The sequence below is a fragment of the Excalfactoria chinensis genome, chromosome 22 (genome assembly GCF_039878825.1).
Source record: "Excalfactoria chinensis isolate bCotChi1 chromosome 22, bCotChi1.hap2, whole genome shotgun sequence".
In the NCBI taxonomy this organism is placed as follows: Eukaryota; Metazoa; Chordata; class Aves; order Galliformes; family Phasianidae; genus Excalfactoria; species Excalfactoria chinensis.
This window is the reverse complement of record NC_092846.1, coordinates 3,808,523-3,822,827: the sequence shown is the minus strand read 5'-3', so window position 1 is coordinate 3,822,827 and position 14,305 is coordinate 3,808,523. Positions and strand designations below refer to the sequence as shown.

Below are 14,305 nucleotides of genomic sequence, written 5' to 3'. Positions count from 1 at the left end.
GGTGCTGGAAATAGCAGCCATAGGGGTGAGAAAATATCACCCAAGAGCTTTGCTGGGTGCTGGGGAGGAGATGGGATGGATGGGATGGATAGGATGCATGCAGTGGATGGGATGGATGGGTGCTCCATCCTCTTTCTCCTTCTTGGCCTGGAGCAAGCTTGCTCCTGCACTGCCCCAAACCACCCACATGCTCCTTTAACAGGCATAAGACCGGTGTGAGCAGTACATCCTGCTCTCCTTTGCTATGGTGGGAGGGTATCACTGCCCCAAAACGCCTTCTGTGGCTCAACACGGTTCTGTATTATGCTCCTCAACTCCCCTCCCCCCTCCCCAACCCTCCCTGCCCACTGTGCCATTCTCAATGCAGAGCAGTCACCACATCCCGCTGGCAGCCTCGTGCCCGCACAGCAGGGCCACCACCAGCCACCAGCCCCACTGCAGCTGCTGGGGACTGAGGACCCTCCGGTGTCATCCTGGGGGTGCAGGGCCCCAGTGTGCCCAGGGAGGCAGATTAGGGTCTCCCAGGCAACGTACGCAGAGAAAACCCGTCTGGATCGGGGTGTGCAAGGCTGTTTGTTTTCTGTATTAAGTGCCTGAGTGGGGGGGAGCACAGACAGCTAATCCCCCCTCAATGCCGTCCCCCAGACCCTGCTCCCAGGAATGCTGATGTGCTCTGGCCGGGATGGAGCTGGGCAGGCACAGGGCTCTGTGTGGGTGCTGTGTGCACCAAGATGGCTCTTCCAAGAGGTGCCAGCCCCCTCCTTGCCCCATGCTGCCTCCATCCCAACCCCATTGCAGATCCGAGGGCTGGGGCAATGGGGCACAGCACGGAGGGGCCTCCACGGATGCAGCAGCTCCTGCAGAAACGAACCAGCCTCGTTTAACCGGAGCTCTCACTGGCAAAGCATTTCCTCTCCAAACAGACTCATTAGCAGCACAGACATTCCTCTGTCCCACAGAGCGAACCATCGGCCGCAGCCCTGCTCTGCTCTGGCCTCTCCCTCCTGTCATCACCCCCCTGTTCAGTCCCTCTATGCCCTTTTTCTTGCCCTTTGGCCGAGCTGCAGCCCAAGGGGATCACTTGGTACACCCACTTGTTCCTCAGCAATGTCCCCATAGTGCCATCCCTGAAGGTCCCCTCCTACAGCCCTTGGACACAGCTTTGCACCGGGATGGCTGATCCAGAGCTGCAGTGCCATGTGCTGCCCAGGGCTCAGCTCCCTGCTGGCAGGAGGAAGCCGGGCTTAGCACAGGATTTAGTGGCTCTGTTGTCTCCAACCTTTGGCAGCGCATCGCCTGCCTGCCATGCCAGTGCTGCACAGTGACCCCAAGCTCCCAGTGGAGCTGGGATCCAGGTGCATGGAGCCCTGCTGTGTGCAAAGGGTGGCATGTGGGGGTCCGGCCGTGCTGTGCTCCCCTAGAAGCACGTCTCAACCATCCCCAGCGCTCTGTGCAGACAGAGCGAGTAAAGGAAATAATTCAATCTAAGGCTGTTTTCAGCCCTAACTTAATTTCGGTGGGTCACGGACGTAATCAAATCAGCGCTGTGCACTGGAATATCGTTTCCATGTTTCCACCAGGCGGGTGGCTGCGCTCTGAAAACGAGCCTGCAGCACTCGGCAGGAAAAGCTGTGGCATTTGCAAGGGGGGGACTGTGTGCTTTTCTGGGGTAAATGGGGGCCAGGAATGCGGCCAGGCACGTTTCTGTTCACCCAAACCATTGGCCGTGCTGCTCAACGTGTCCTCACCAGCAGGTGACACCGAGCCTTGCTGCTTGCATGCTGCGCCATTGCGCTGGGTTGGGTTGCACTGCGTGGGTGATGCTCCCCATGGGGTGGGATCGCAGCACTGTGCCCGCTACCAGCCCCTTGTCCCTGGTGAGAGGAGGGAGGGCAAAGCCCTGGTGCATCCCTGAGCAGGTGGGAGCAGCCTTGGGGTGAACGCGGTGCCGGCAGAGCCGCGGCTCCGTGTGCCGCGTGGAGCCAACTCGCAGCCTTCGGGAACATTCAGTGATGGATTAAATGCAATCTGACTACCACTGTGGGAGGTTGGAGAGAATTACTTCATACAAATGCACTTCGGAAAGTATTTAGAGTCAAAATTTTCAAAAGCCCCTGAACGATTTAAGAGCCAAAATCCCATTTTCCAAAGTCACTTAAATGAGCAAGGAAAGACCAGCAAAGAAAACACAGCTGAGATGAGCGTGGCGATGCCCAGAGCACAGCACCCAGGGGTCCCCAGCAGCACCCCCTGCCCTGGGGGGGCTCAGCCTGGGGTTGTAACAGGAGAAAGCAGAGGGAGCCACACATCTCCTTCCCTTACCCCACAAACACTGCCGCCCTCCTCAAAGCATCCCTCATTCCCACTCAGCATCCTAATGAACCACAAGGGCAGCTGGGACCCTCCGAGCCTGCAACCGCAGAGACTCGACCTCCCCCCCCCCTCTTCCAAAAGAGCAAATCCCAAAGCAATTAGCTCTGTGAGCCCCGGCCGGGCTGGTGGAGGTTCCACATTCCTCAGTGGCTATAAAGCTCTTTACTGGGATTGTTTCTCTGTGCAGGGTGCGCGTGGCCATGCCCGGCTCCCAGCGCCTTTGGTGCCTGTCATAAAAATAACCCTCTCGGCACAAGGGGGTTTTGCCAGAGCTCCACCGAAGCTGCTTTATGTGCATAAAGGATCTGAGACAGAATGCTTGCTCCAGGATCCTTTACAATTCCTGGAGGACATTTTTGGAATGGGAAGGGTTGTATTTACTTTGGCAGCTGGCTCCCCTCCTATATACATAATGCATGGAAAAACTGCACTCCCATTTCCAAGGCTCCCTGTGCTGCAGGGGGATGGCGCAGGTGGGAGCTTCCAGTCCCTGTTTGGGGGCAGCACTGTGGGCTGCAAAGCAGCTGAGGTTAAACCTCTCCTGCAACAGCAATGCAGAGGGGGCTGTGGGCTGTGCCCAGGGAGGTGTGCAGGGACCACAGTGGGGTGGGCACCAGGGCTGAAGTGACCCACGTTGCCACTCAGCACCGTGACTTCCAAGCAGGCACATGCAAACCCTGCTGCAGGATACAGCCGTCAATGGCAATGGGGTGAGCACCCACAGCATCACCCCGCATCCCCAGTGCCACCTCTCCCTGTCACCTCTCCATGCACCTTCCTGTGATTAACTCGCTGCCAACGGGCTGGAAATAAATCCACATGTTGGCACGTTGTAAACTCATCACGTGCTCAGAGCACGCATTCCAGCCCACCATAAACACCCCTTGGCTGCTCGCTTGTAAATCTGCCTCCAAGGGCTGCATCCCTGGGGGTGCTCATGCTCCAGGATGGGGATCCCACTGGGTCTGTGCTGCACAGCCAGCTGGGTGCTCCCATGGGTGCTCACCTACAGGGTGAGGGCACTGACCTGCCCAAAGCATCCTTGTGATGGGTTTGCTGCTGCTGGCTTGCCGCTGTGCTGCTGAAACCTTGCTGCAGTAAACCAGCTTTAAAAGAGAAAAGAAAATAATGTTTTATTATCCTGTGAACAGCTGCTGCTTCGTTTTATGGGGGTCGCTCTCCAAGGAGGTCCAGCTGCAGCACAGAGCTGGGATCTGTGCTCCCTTCTGCTCCACAGCACCAGCACCTGTGGGTGCTTTTGGGGTGCCCAGGGGTGCTGAGGTTGGGCAGAGTTCAGCCCTGGCCCCGTTGGGTTCCACTGTGAGCAGCACAGCCCAGGGAGGTGCACGTGTTGCTCTATGATTTTTATCTGCCCCGCTATTGTTGGGGCTGTCAACAGGTCAGGGGTGGAATGGGCCCTTTTCAATGGGATCTGAAGCAGACGTGTGAGTGGGGCATGGGCTCGACCCATTGAATTCCCTGGGACGGGAAGCCTGGAGCATGGCACAGCCCCACTTTCCCATGGGAAGCTGGGCAGTGGGGCATTGCTGTGCCTAGAGCATGGTGTGGGGCAGCACCACACGGAGCCCATAGATGGGTGCAGGGCTGGGGGGGTCTTGGGCCCCAATGGGGACAGGTGACTTGGGGACACAGCAGCCCCTGTTGATCCCCTCCACCCCCAGCATTGCTGCTCCCTGTGGCAGTGCAGCGATGGCCCCACTCCGGCAGCTCTGGCCCTGTATGAAATAAGGTGTTATTTTAGTTGTAAAGCAGAACGTGGCCCCTTTCCAGGCAGATCAAGGGAGCAGCCAGCAGAGCCCACTGCTGCCATGACTGAGCCATTCAGCAGTGCTGGCACTGCTCTGCCTCCTCCGGCCATGCATCCCTATAAGGATGGAGGTGATGATGAACTGCACAGCCCCACACCTCTCAGAGCAGCTGAGTGTGTTGGTCAGTCATTAACCACTGGGCAGTGCTGTGCAGAGACCTCGTGCCCCTGCAGGGAAGGGGCTTTGCGTGCCCACTGCATCCAGATGTGGGGCAGAGCATCCTCATGGGCTGCATTGAGGTTTCATGGTGATGCCAACCATGTTCCCTCCCTGCCGTCAGGTTTGAGACACCAGTCCTCAAAAATGCCAAAAATGTGCTGGGATTCAAGGTTGTCCCGACGAGTTTTGATCTTTTCACAATCGCTGTAAGTACATCCAGATGGATGAGGACCACACAGAGGCAACACTCACCCCTCTGCTGCTTGGGTCACCCCATGCCACCGCTGGGCACCTCGGGGACCTCAGGGACATGGAGAGGGGCAGCGACTGTCCTGGATGCAGTGAGGATGCACTGGGTTGAGCCATGTGCCATCAGGATAACCCCTATGGGTGGCTTCAGGGTGACCTGTCCCCATACCTTCCCTGTTTGTCACATAGCACTGAGGGATCAGCAGCAGAGCTGTTGCCCTGGATGTATGTGGAGCAAGGATGTGTTTCCTAAGCTGTGTGCTGAGCATCGTGTGGCTGATGCTGAACTCCAGGTCCCAAAAGCATCTACTCCATCTGCTTGGCTGCACTGCGCAGTGCTACCAGCCCTGTGGGTTGGGCTGTGACTGTCCCTGCTTGGCCTCGTGTGCCGCTTCTTCACTTGCCCTGAGCTTTGCTGTTGCAGAAACATCAAACAGAAAGGAAAGCACTTGTTTTAATTCACTGCAGGTTCGTTAGCTGCTGGGCCTGCAGGAAGAGCTGGGCATGTTTGGTGCTTTGGGCAGCCCTGAATGTGACTGATGGGCAATGTGCTGAAATAGAAAGGGATCTTCCTAGAATCACAGAGTCATTAAGGCTGGAAAAACCAATAAGATCATCTCGTTCAAGTCCTCCCACTCCCAGCCCCACGCTGTGAGCATCGCAACTCCCATAGCAGCAGGATGGGGATGGCTGTCCCCATATCCTCACTTCTGACTGTCCCCACATCCCCAGCTCTGTCCCCACATCCCCATATCCATCTCACCCCACATCCCCATGGAGCTTCACCCCCCACCATCAGCACGGGGCTCACGGTACCTGTGGGGCTCTCCCATCTCTCGTGGTGCCATTGGGGTCCCATGCAGTCCCATTCCATGCTGCTCCCGGAGCGGTGACCGACGCTCCCTCCCTTCACCGCTCACCAACTGGAGGAAGTGGAGACCACAGAGTTCTTGAAAGCATTTTTTTGGTGGAGACCACCGGTACTGAGAGATTAAAATTGCTGTTGTTTCTTCCATTACTCAGCTTTCCTGAATTATGGGGTGTAATACTCAGGGAGTGGGAATAATTAGGGGAGAACAATGGCAGGCTTGAAGGCTTAACTACGCCTGTGTGGTACCGCGAGCGAGTCCAGCCTGCTGTCACATTTCTCTAGGCCTCCATTTTCCACAGCCTGTGCCAAGCTGTCTCCATGCCGGGTGCCCACTCCTTGCTTCCTCATTCCATGTTAACACTGCGCTCCCCAGCACTGGGACACAGCTTGGAGCAGCCAAAGGGTGGAGAGGGGCAGGGGGCTCGGGGAGGTGGGATGGAAGGATGTGGGATGGCAGAGAATGGGGTGGGGGGATGCACAACCCTGAGGGATGCTGGCACCCAGGGGGATGTTGGAGCCCATAGGATGTTGGCACACATAGGATGCTTGATGCCTAGGGGATGCTGCTGCCCATGCTTGATGTTGGAGCCCATGGGATGGTGGTGCCTATGGGATGCTAGCACATATGGAGCCAAGGATTGAAGGACGAAGGAGGAATGCAAAAGTGTAGGACGGGGGGTGCTGGAGCCCAGCGCAGCCCTTTGCCTCTCTGCTGTGTGCTGGGCAGGGAAAGGTCCGACCAGGACATCCCAGTGCTCAGGGAATCCATCAGGTTACAGGGGCTATGGACAACTGCCCTCCATGGGACCCCACATCCTCCAGCACTGCCTGGCTGCTGTGGGGAGCAGAGATGTGGCTGCTGCAAGGCACTGAGCGTGGGGATGGATAGAGGGTGCCCATGTGGTGCTCACTGTGAGGACAGAGACATGGAGCCAGAGCCTGGGGCAGGGCAGCCCCATGCCCAGCAAACCCTTTGGATGTCAGCGCCGGCACTAATTAAAGCAAAAACCCATTTTTTGTGTGCTGAAAAAAAAACCAGGACATTGTTCTGGTGAGCACTTTCCCTGTGTGCATTCCCACGTCTGGGCTGGGCGCAGCGTGCAGGGATGTCAGTGGGCTCTGGGATGAGATGAAAGCTCCAGGGCTGTGCTTCGCTTAGGGAAGGGGAATGCTGTTCAATGCTCACGTGGTTATTCTCCTCTCTCTGTTCACTTAATGGCTCGGAGGCCTTCGCCGCAGCCATCCAGGTCAGGTCTGCCTGCAGCCAGCTGCTCGCCGCAGTGGGGTGGGATGGGGTTGGGGTAGAGGTCGGGCCACATCCTGGCTTTCCAGGCTGTGGTGCTGCGGTCTGGCATTGATCTCAACCCCCAAACCATGAGGAGGAGCCCCCTGGAGCCCACAGCCACCTGCTGGCACCAGCATCAGTGCCCTTTTCCCATGCATGGGGATGGTGAGCAACCTTGGGCTGAGCCCTGAGCTGCTGGAGGGCAGATTTAACCCAGCAGGGCGGGCTCTGCTCTGTGCTGCCCACAGCTCCGCACCCTACAACCCCATTGGGTGCAGCTGGAGGACATACAGAGCACTCCACCATTTCCCTCCTCATACCCACACAGGTACAGGCAGATCCTCAGGCTTTAATTACAGTGCTAATTAAGACTGTAATGCTACCTTTTCTTGGTCTGCCTTGGGCTGGGAGCAGAGGATGCTGGCTCTCCAGCAGCCATAAAGCCTGATGTAACAGCTTGGTTGAGGGTCTGGTGCTGCTTGGGGAGTTTCCTTCACCTTGTTGCAATGCCCCCAATGTATCCCATCTCTTGGGCCCCCAACCCACCCTCCCACCCCTGGGGTTTGCTTAAGCTGTGACTCAATGGGATCCTGCTTAGAAATCTGGCTTTGTGTTTGCAAGTATAGGCTGGGGGTGGTGGGGTTTTTTTTCCCCATTAATTTATTTATTTTCCCAGGAAGAGCAAATAACCAGGAGGGAGAATGGTGAAGTGTGAACCCAATTATGAGCACGGTAAGCTGGGGGGGGGGGGGGTTCCTGGTGAGCAGAGCTTAGGAGAGTGGTATTGCAGAGCATAGGAGAGTGGTATTGCAGAGCATAGGAGAGTGGTATTGCAGAGCATAGGAGAGTGGTATTGCAGAGCATAGGAGAGCGGTATTGCAGAGCATAGGAGAGTGGTATTGCTCCCATCTCTGTGTTGGGGGAAGGAGGAGGGATGTGACCAAATATCCACTGGGGAAATATCCCTGGGCTGCACAGCATCACCCTGCTGGGGAGCTGCCATCCTTGTGCTTGAGCCATGGTAGGGGGGGGAAACGTCTCTTTATGCAGCCCCAGTGAGCACTGCACATCTGGCTGACAGCTGCAGGAGCTGCCCCAGCAGTGAGGACAGCAGCCTGGAAATGTGTCCCTCCCAAAGAGATCCCCATCTCAGCATCAGCAGAGCAGAAGCAGAGCCCTGAGTGCTGGGAGCTTGAACCCTCCTGGGATGGATTAGCAGCAGTGTGTGCCCAGCGCTGCTCTGTGACCCTTCCTCTGCAGGAGGAGAGCTGGAAAAGCTCCTGTTCTCTCTGGGCACTGCAACAGCAACTCTGCAAATCCAACTGCCAGCAACCGGAGCTGTGTATGGGATCAGGATATGGCCTTGCAGAGGGGACTCATTGCTTGGGGTCTTAGAACCCCTTCCCCTTGGGGTGATCTCCCCTCTTGTCACACAGATATCACACAGATACGAGGAGCTGAAAGCTGCCTTTCCTCCTGCCAGGTTAAATTGCCCATCAGGAATGTCTGTTATTCCCACAAGTCAACTTTCCCCTTCGTGGTATGTGTCCAGGGGTCAGGGCTGGCACCACATGAAAGCGGAGGGTATTCAATAACCTAGAGCCGTGGAAAGGCTTCAGTCCAACTCCAACCATGTTCAGGCTTTTATGGATGCAGCATGCCTTTCCCCATTTGTTTCCTATAAACAGCACATGGTAATATTTAGTAGGTTTCAAACAGAGCTTTTTGCATGTTCTCCCTTGCCTACAGTGAGCTACTTGGTAATAGACAGTTCTCATTTGCTTAATGCCATTTTTGTTTTTTGTTCTTCCAGAGATCCTGGGCTGGTTCTGACCCAGCTGCTCCTCTTAGGACCAATTTGGGTCTGGAGTTCACACATCCTGCTGCTCAGTGATGGAGGAACGATGACCCCATGTGAGTACTGCAGTGCCATGCAGCCCCTTTTGGGTGCATGGAGAGGCCCATTTGGCTGCAGCAGCTGTGAGGAAGCAGCCCAGGGGATGTGGGGACAGACAGTGGCTGCTCTAGGGCTGTGCTGGGTGTGCTTTGGGGCTGTGCTGGGTGTGTTTTGGGGCTGTGCTGGGTGTGCTTTGGGGCTGTGCTGGGTGTGCTTTGGGGCTGTGCTGGGTGTGCTTTGGGGCTGTGCTGGGTGTGCTTTGGGGCTGTGCTGGCTACAAGCCTCGCTTCTTGCTGCAGGCCAGCAGGCAGCACGTGATGCTGTGATGCTCACCAGCTCCAGCCAAGGGGAAAAGCCCCTTCAGCACAGGAGCTGCTGGCAGGATGCCTGGCTGCGCTGTGCCTGGCACCAATGGTTCGGTGCCCCTCAGTGCAAAGCCTTCACCTGCCCCCCATTCTTCCCCCCACCCTGGGATGGGGCTGAAGGTGGCACAGCCCCCGAGCGCTGTGCCTGCCCGCGCCCAGACCCAAAACGCGATGCCACCAGGGCTCGGGGACAACCCCTGCCGTGGTTAAATCCTCATCCTGGGGGCAGCTGACCCCGCAGGGCGGTTACAGGGGCAGCAGCTCACGGCAACTTCAGTCCCCGGGGCTGAGCGCTGCGAGCAGTCGGGTAGGAGCCGGAGCTGGCGAGCTCTCAGCACCCTCTGCCGGCTCTGCTGCCCGGCCCCTCCTGCTGGGGATGGAGCCTCTGTGCGATCTGAGCTGCTGCTCTGCTTTGCTCTGCTCCCACTCACACTCACAGCACCACATGGCTGACTGCAGTGTCTGTGCTGAGGGTACAGGAAGGGGCCCAGCAGCCTCCCGAGATGGCTGTGAATGATCCCAAATAGCATCTCATAGCTGTAAGGCAGCCTTGGGCTGACAAGTCTCTGCTGATGTACACGTATTCATGGGGCAGCAAAAGGCTGCTGCTCAAACAAGCAAACATTGACTGTCTGGTTTCCCAGCGCTGCCCCCAGCAGCACCTCCAGCCACAATGCCTCCCAGCAGCAGCTTTCACACAGCCGGCACATTCCTGGTGCTGTGCTCCCATCACTGGGCAGGGAGGCAGCCCCGCACTGCCCGCTGCAGCCCCTCTGACCCAAAGAAAGCAAAGGGAAACCGGTTGACGTCGGGATCCTTTTTAATGCAACAGCTCTTAAAACGCAGCCTTCAAATGATTTTATCATGGTCAACGATGAGAAACAACTCAGCTTTTCTACCTACGAACCCCAAACCTGGCACCCAAACCCTTTGGCTGGAGGACTCCCTTGGGCAAAAAAGGTGTTCTCTAGCACCTTACACTCAGGCACAAACCTACAAAGGCATCCAGCCTGACAACTCCCCTCTTGTGCCACTTAAGAGGCAACAGCTTCAGGCTCCTGGTTCTCTCTGCGGGTTTGTGCCTTCATGCTACGTAAAGTGATTCGAGAGTTGAATGTCTGTTTTCTGCCTTGACAGGATGGTGGAGGAAGCTGATTTTTCCATCACCTTGCTTTGTATGATATAATGCTGCTTTGCTCTGCACAGCAGCAGGTGTTACAGGCTGCCGCAGCTTGCCAATTCAAGTAACGTGGGAAATCCTGCTGTAGCCTAAACATCTGTGTAAGAATATCCCCCCGCCGCCTCCTCCGCATTGTGCAGCGTTTCTGTGCTGTAACAGGAGAGCAGGCAATACTTTGCCGAAACGCATTTAATACCTTCCAGTTGTTAGTCTGAGTTTCTGGTTCTGTGAAGTCAGCACACAGCCCTCGGGTGCTTTGGTCTACAGAAATGCTATGCACTTATCTCCAAGTGAATTCTAAGTCAATGGGCTCTTTTGCCTTAAGTCTCCAATACGAGTTATAAAACCTGGATTCAGGTTTGGACAGACTGGAGCTCTTTTAGAGTCTGAGCAGCAGTTCTTGCACAACCAAACGTCACAATTAGAAACTGAGTGTAGAAAGAGTTCCCAGGGGGGATATGAAAACGACATGAAAAAGCTTCAGAATGAACCTGTGGAACAAACAGCAACTAGATAATTGTCCTCTACAGAAAATGGAAGTAACAGTAGAAGAATATAATAACATCTTAAACAGTCAGTGAGTCAGTCTGAATGTACAGGGGGTACTAGATCCCTACAGATCTGTGATGAAAGCTAATGGCCAACACCAGCTGGTCCCCACCAGCCCTAAAGGAGACTGGGTTGTGATTCACTCTTCACCAGCTGGAAGGTTGTCTTCAATCCGCCTGATGAACTTCATTCTTATTTCCGTCACGCTGTCCCCTTTCAGCGTGTCCTGGACAAACTTTACATCCACGGCCATCTGAACCTGGGTGATAGGAGAGAAAAGCAGAGCTGTTATCTCCTTTATAGTAGCAGCTTCTTGCCTGATCTTGAAGCAGCAGCTTAAGGGCTCTGAGGACACGATGTGTAATGCAGAGCTCTAGGCTTCGTTTTCAAGATCACACCTTCTTTCTGCATTTTGGCTTTCAGACTGCAGGCACCTTGCCTAGACAAGCAAAACACCTCTAGAGTAACCAAGAGTCCCTTCAGAGATCAGAGCCCAATTATCAGTGCTGCAGATACCTGCATTATTCATATCCTGCTGGAAGAGAGATGTTGGCTCACCATTTCCAGGGCACCTCGCAATACTCCACACAACAGGTTGGAATAGATGAGAGAGGAGTGGTTGTCGGGGAGCTCCACAAAGTCCACCAGGGGGTTATTTTCTAAGATCAGAGAGAACTCGTCTCCTCCAGGACTCCAGTTGGTGATGCTTGGAGTGATGCCCAGGTACATTTTAAATGCTATCTGTTATGTCAAACAGAATATAAACTCTATTATTGGCCGTCAACTAAATACATTTCAGAACATGTTTCTCACCGTTCACTTTCTCTCTTTGTACTAGAATCCAATCTGAAATCCTATGACTTCCCATGATAAAACCCAGCACACTGGCTGTGCCACTGGAATAAATGCAAGCAGCAGTAACAGCCCAATGGAGCCAGGCTCTAACAATTACCTTTGCAATAACATCTGCAGTTTCACGGAAATCGTGGCATCTTCCAACATTGGATCGAGCCAGAAAGTCTTCTATCAGCCGAACTCCTATGTTGTAACCCCTGTGAGAACACAGAAGGGGAACACAGGCTATGGATTAAAGAGCACGGCTTCAGAAAAACAACAAGCACCTACAGAAGACAACAGTGGAGAAAGAAATGCATAAAGCTGGGGAGCAGCGGTGCTAAGTAAGATTCAGTCTGCCCTGTTTCCATAGCAAACTTGAGCTCCTACAAGGCTCTGCTGCAGCAGATCCACTCACATTTTGTCAAGCTGCTTGTTGACATCTTCATCGTTCTCGTAGTCCTTGCACAGCTGAGTGACCAGAGCGCCGTACGTCAGCGTGAAGAGCTCTGAGTTCTAGGCAGAGGTAAAAAGGAGTTAGCACAAGCCAAAATGAAAACTGACAGAGCACTGCTGCATCTACATCCAGCGCTGCTTCGGGTGGCCTGAGGAAGGGGAACAGAAAGCTGCCATGTCAAAGGTATTTGCTGCGCAGTAGGAGGTCCCAGCTCTTATTTTGGCAAGGCAACTTCAGCCTCCTTGGAAAGAGAAATCCTCTTTCTGCTTGGAACAAGAGAGCACTCAAGCACTTTTGTTCTCTCCCTCTCTCCACAGAAGCACTGCTATTAGCATGCCCCACGGCTGACCTGAAGAGGCAAACCAGAAAGCTGTTCACACTCCATAGTCATTTTCAGCACGTCTTGCGAGCTGCTATTTAGCTCTGCCTTAAGGAGGACACTCCCAGATAACTGGAATGACACCTCCAGGTCATCTCACACACGGTACCGACCAGCTCCAGGAAATAACGTGCAGTTGCCAAGGACCTGAATCTCTTTCAGTCAATGACCTGGAGGTGAAGGGGCCTGCAGCTCAGACTGTGCCTCTTCTCTGATTCAGAAATGCGCTGCAAATTGGCAACGTTGGACAGACCTAATTTTTGGTCTTTTCAGCAGGACAAAACACGCTTGTCCATTCACAGATCTACTAGATTCTGCTGCCAAGAAAAAAGTGGTACTCATCTCAGCCCTGGAAGGTTACAGAAGCACGTAAGTTACACACTAGAATCAGCTCCTCAGACCCAGAAGAGGAAGAGCAAGGAGTGTTCCAGGTCAGGTCAGCAGATACATTGTGCATCCCTGCTCTCTGTGCTCTCTCTAGGAGCTGCATTACTTGCACTCCGCACAGATCTACAGAGGACACAATGGGATCGTGTCTCCTTTCACAGCCACCACCACAGCTCCTGTGATTCACAGCACGTTTCCTTTGGGAGCCACGAAGCAGATCAGTGATTACACGGCTGCAAAACAAAGGCTACGACAGGCTTCAGCTTTCCACAGAATCCAAAGCAAGCGTTCCAGAGCAAATAAGCCATCATAACTCAACTTTCATTTCTGCTTTTGGTTTTAGCAATCAGAAACATTAAGAGAAAGTCTAATCTCAGATTAAAAGCCTGTCACCTACCATGAGATGCATAGATGCAGAAGGTGAAATGAATGGCAAATACCAATACTACAGAATGAAAGCAGCAGGCAGGCGGAAAGGAAGGGAAAAGAGACAACATCAGAGTTAAGTGACAACACCGACTGCACGTCATTCAAGTTCACACCAAGCCAAGACAGACAGGAGGAGGAGCAGCGGGTCACTCCAACACCCAACAAAGAGACACCAGGGTTGTTAGAAGAGGCAGAGAATTCCACCTTGTCATTGTAACACATGAGGCCAACCAGCCACCGGGTGACTCCGAAAGGAGCCAGGCAGCTCCTGCTAATCTGGCTCCGTGTTTAGAGCTGAAGAACCGACTCAGGCTGGTTGTTGCTTTGCTTTACTTACACCTCAGCCTCCGTCCAGGATAAAACTTACTCAAGTTCCCCTCGCTCCAGAATGACAAAGCGGGATTCTCCTTTAATTCTGCTGCCACAGAAACGGAACCAACATGCAGAGAAAGGGCGGATTATTGGGAAGGATTGAAGCGATTTTAGTACAGATGGGGCCTGGAAAGAGACCGGGAGGGGGATGGAGGAGACCGGGCTGTTCCCACCCCCGGCTGTTACAGAGTCAAGGCACGAAGCTTCACCCGCTGCTACGAGCCCCACCGGGATCCCGCCTGCAACGCAACCCTTCCCCTTACTGACGTTACTAAGGGCCCCCTGTCACAGCTCGCCCATAGCAACGACAGGCTGCGGCCTACACCGGGCCCGGCCCCTCCGGCTCCCCCCGGCCCGGCCCGAAGCCGGAGCCCTGTGGGACGTTCCCTGCGGCGGCACACGGACCCGCAGGCCCCGCCGGGCCCCGCCGTTACCATTTTCTTGCTCTCGGTGCCGCGACCGGCCTGGCGCGACATCCTGCCCGGCCCGCTGCCTCGCCCGGCCCTCCCGCCCGCAAGCACCGCGCCGCAAAGCACCACGGGATTCGTAGTCCGCGCCCCTTCGCCGTCTGGCGCTGCGCCTCGCGCTTAGAACTACACGCCCCACAGTGCAACGCGCGCGATGAGTGCGCATGCGTTATGTGGGGGAGGGTGGGAGGGGCATCTTTCCCGGCATGCCTTGCATCACGTG

The 14,305-nt window shown here is 55.0% G+C and overlaps 1 protein-coding gene across 2 annotated transcripts; it reads right to left on the bottom strand.

Annotated features, from left to right (window-relative positions):
- Positions 1-9,830: 9,830 nt before the first annotated feature.
- Positions 9,831-14,181, bottom strand: TRAPPC3 (trafficking protein particle complex subunit 3). 2 transcript variants are annotated; one of them, XM_072355745.1, is made up of 6 exons: positions 14,050-14,144; positions 13,212-13,259; positions 12,010-12,107; positions 11,710-11,809; positions 11,316-11,498; positions 9,831-11,016 (listed from the first exon to the last, which is right to left on the bottom strand). In XM_072355745.1, exons 1-6 carry the CDS (start codon positions 14,089-14,091, stop codon positions 10,897-10,899), a joined length of 591 nt encoding a protein of 196 aa, XP_072211846.1. In that variant the 5' UTR covers positions 14,092-14,144; the 3' UTR covers positions 9,831-10,896. The 2 variants fall into 2 exon arrangements, with proteins under 2 accessions (XP_072211846.1, XP_072211847.1); XM_072355746.1 differs by lacking the exon at positions 13,212-13,259 and having other exon boundaries at positions 14,050-14,181.
- Between the last annotated feature and the right edge of the window lie 124 nt (positions 14,182-14,305).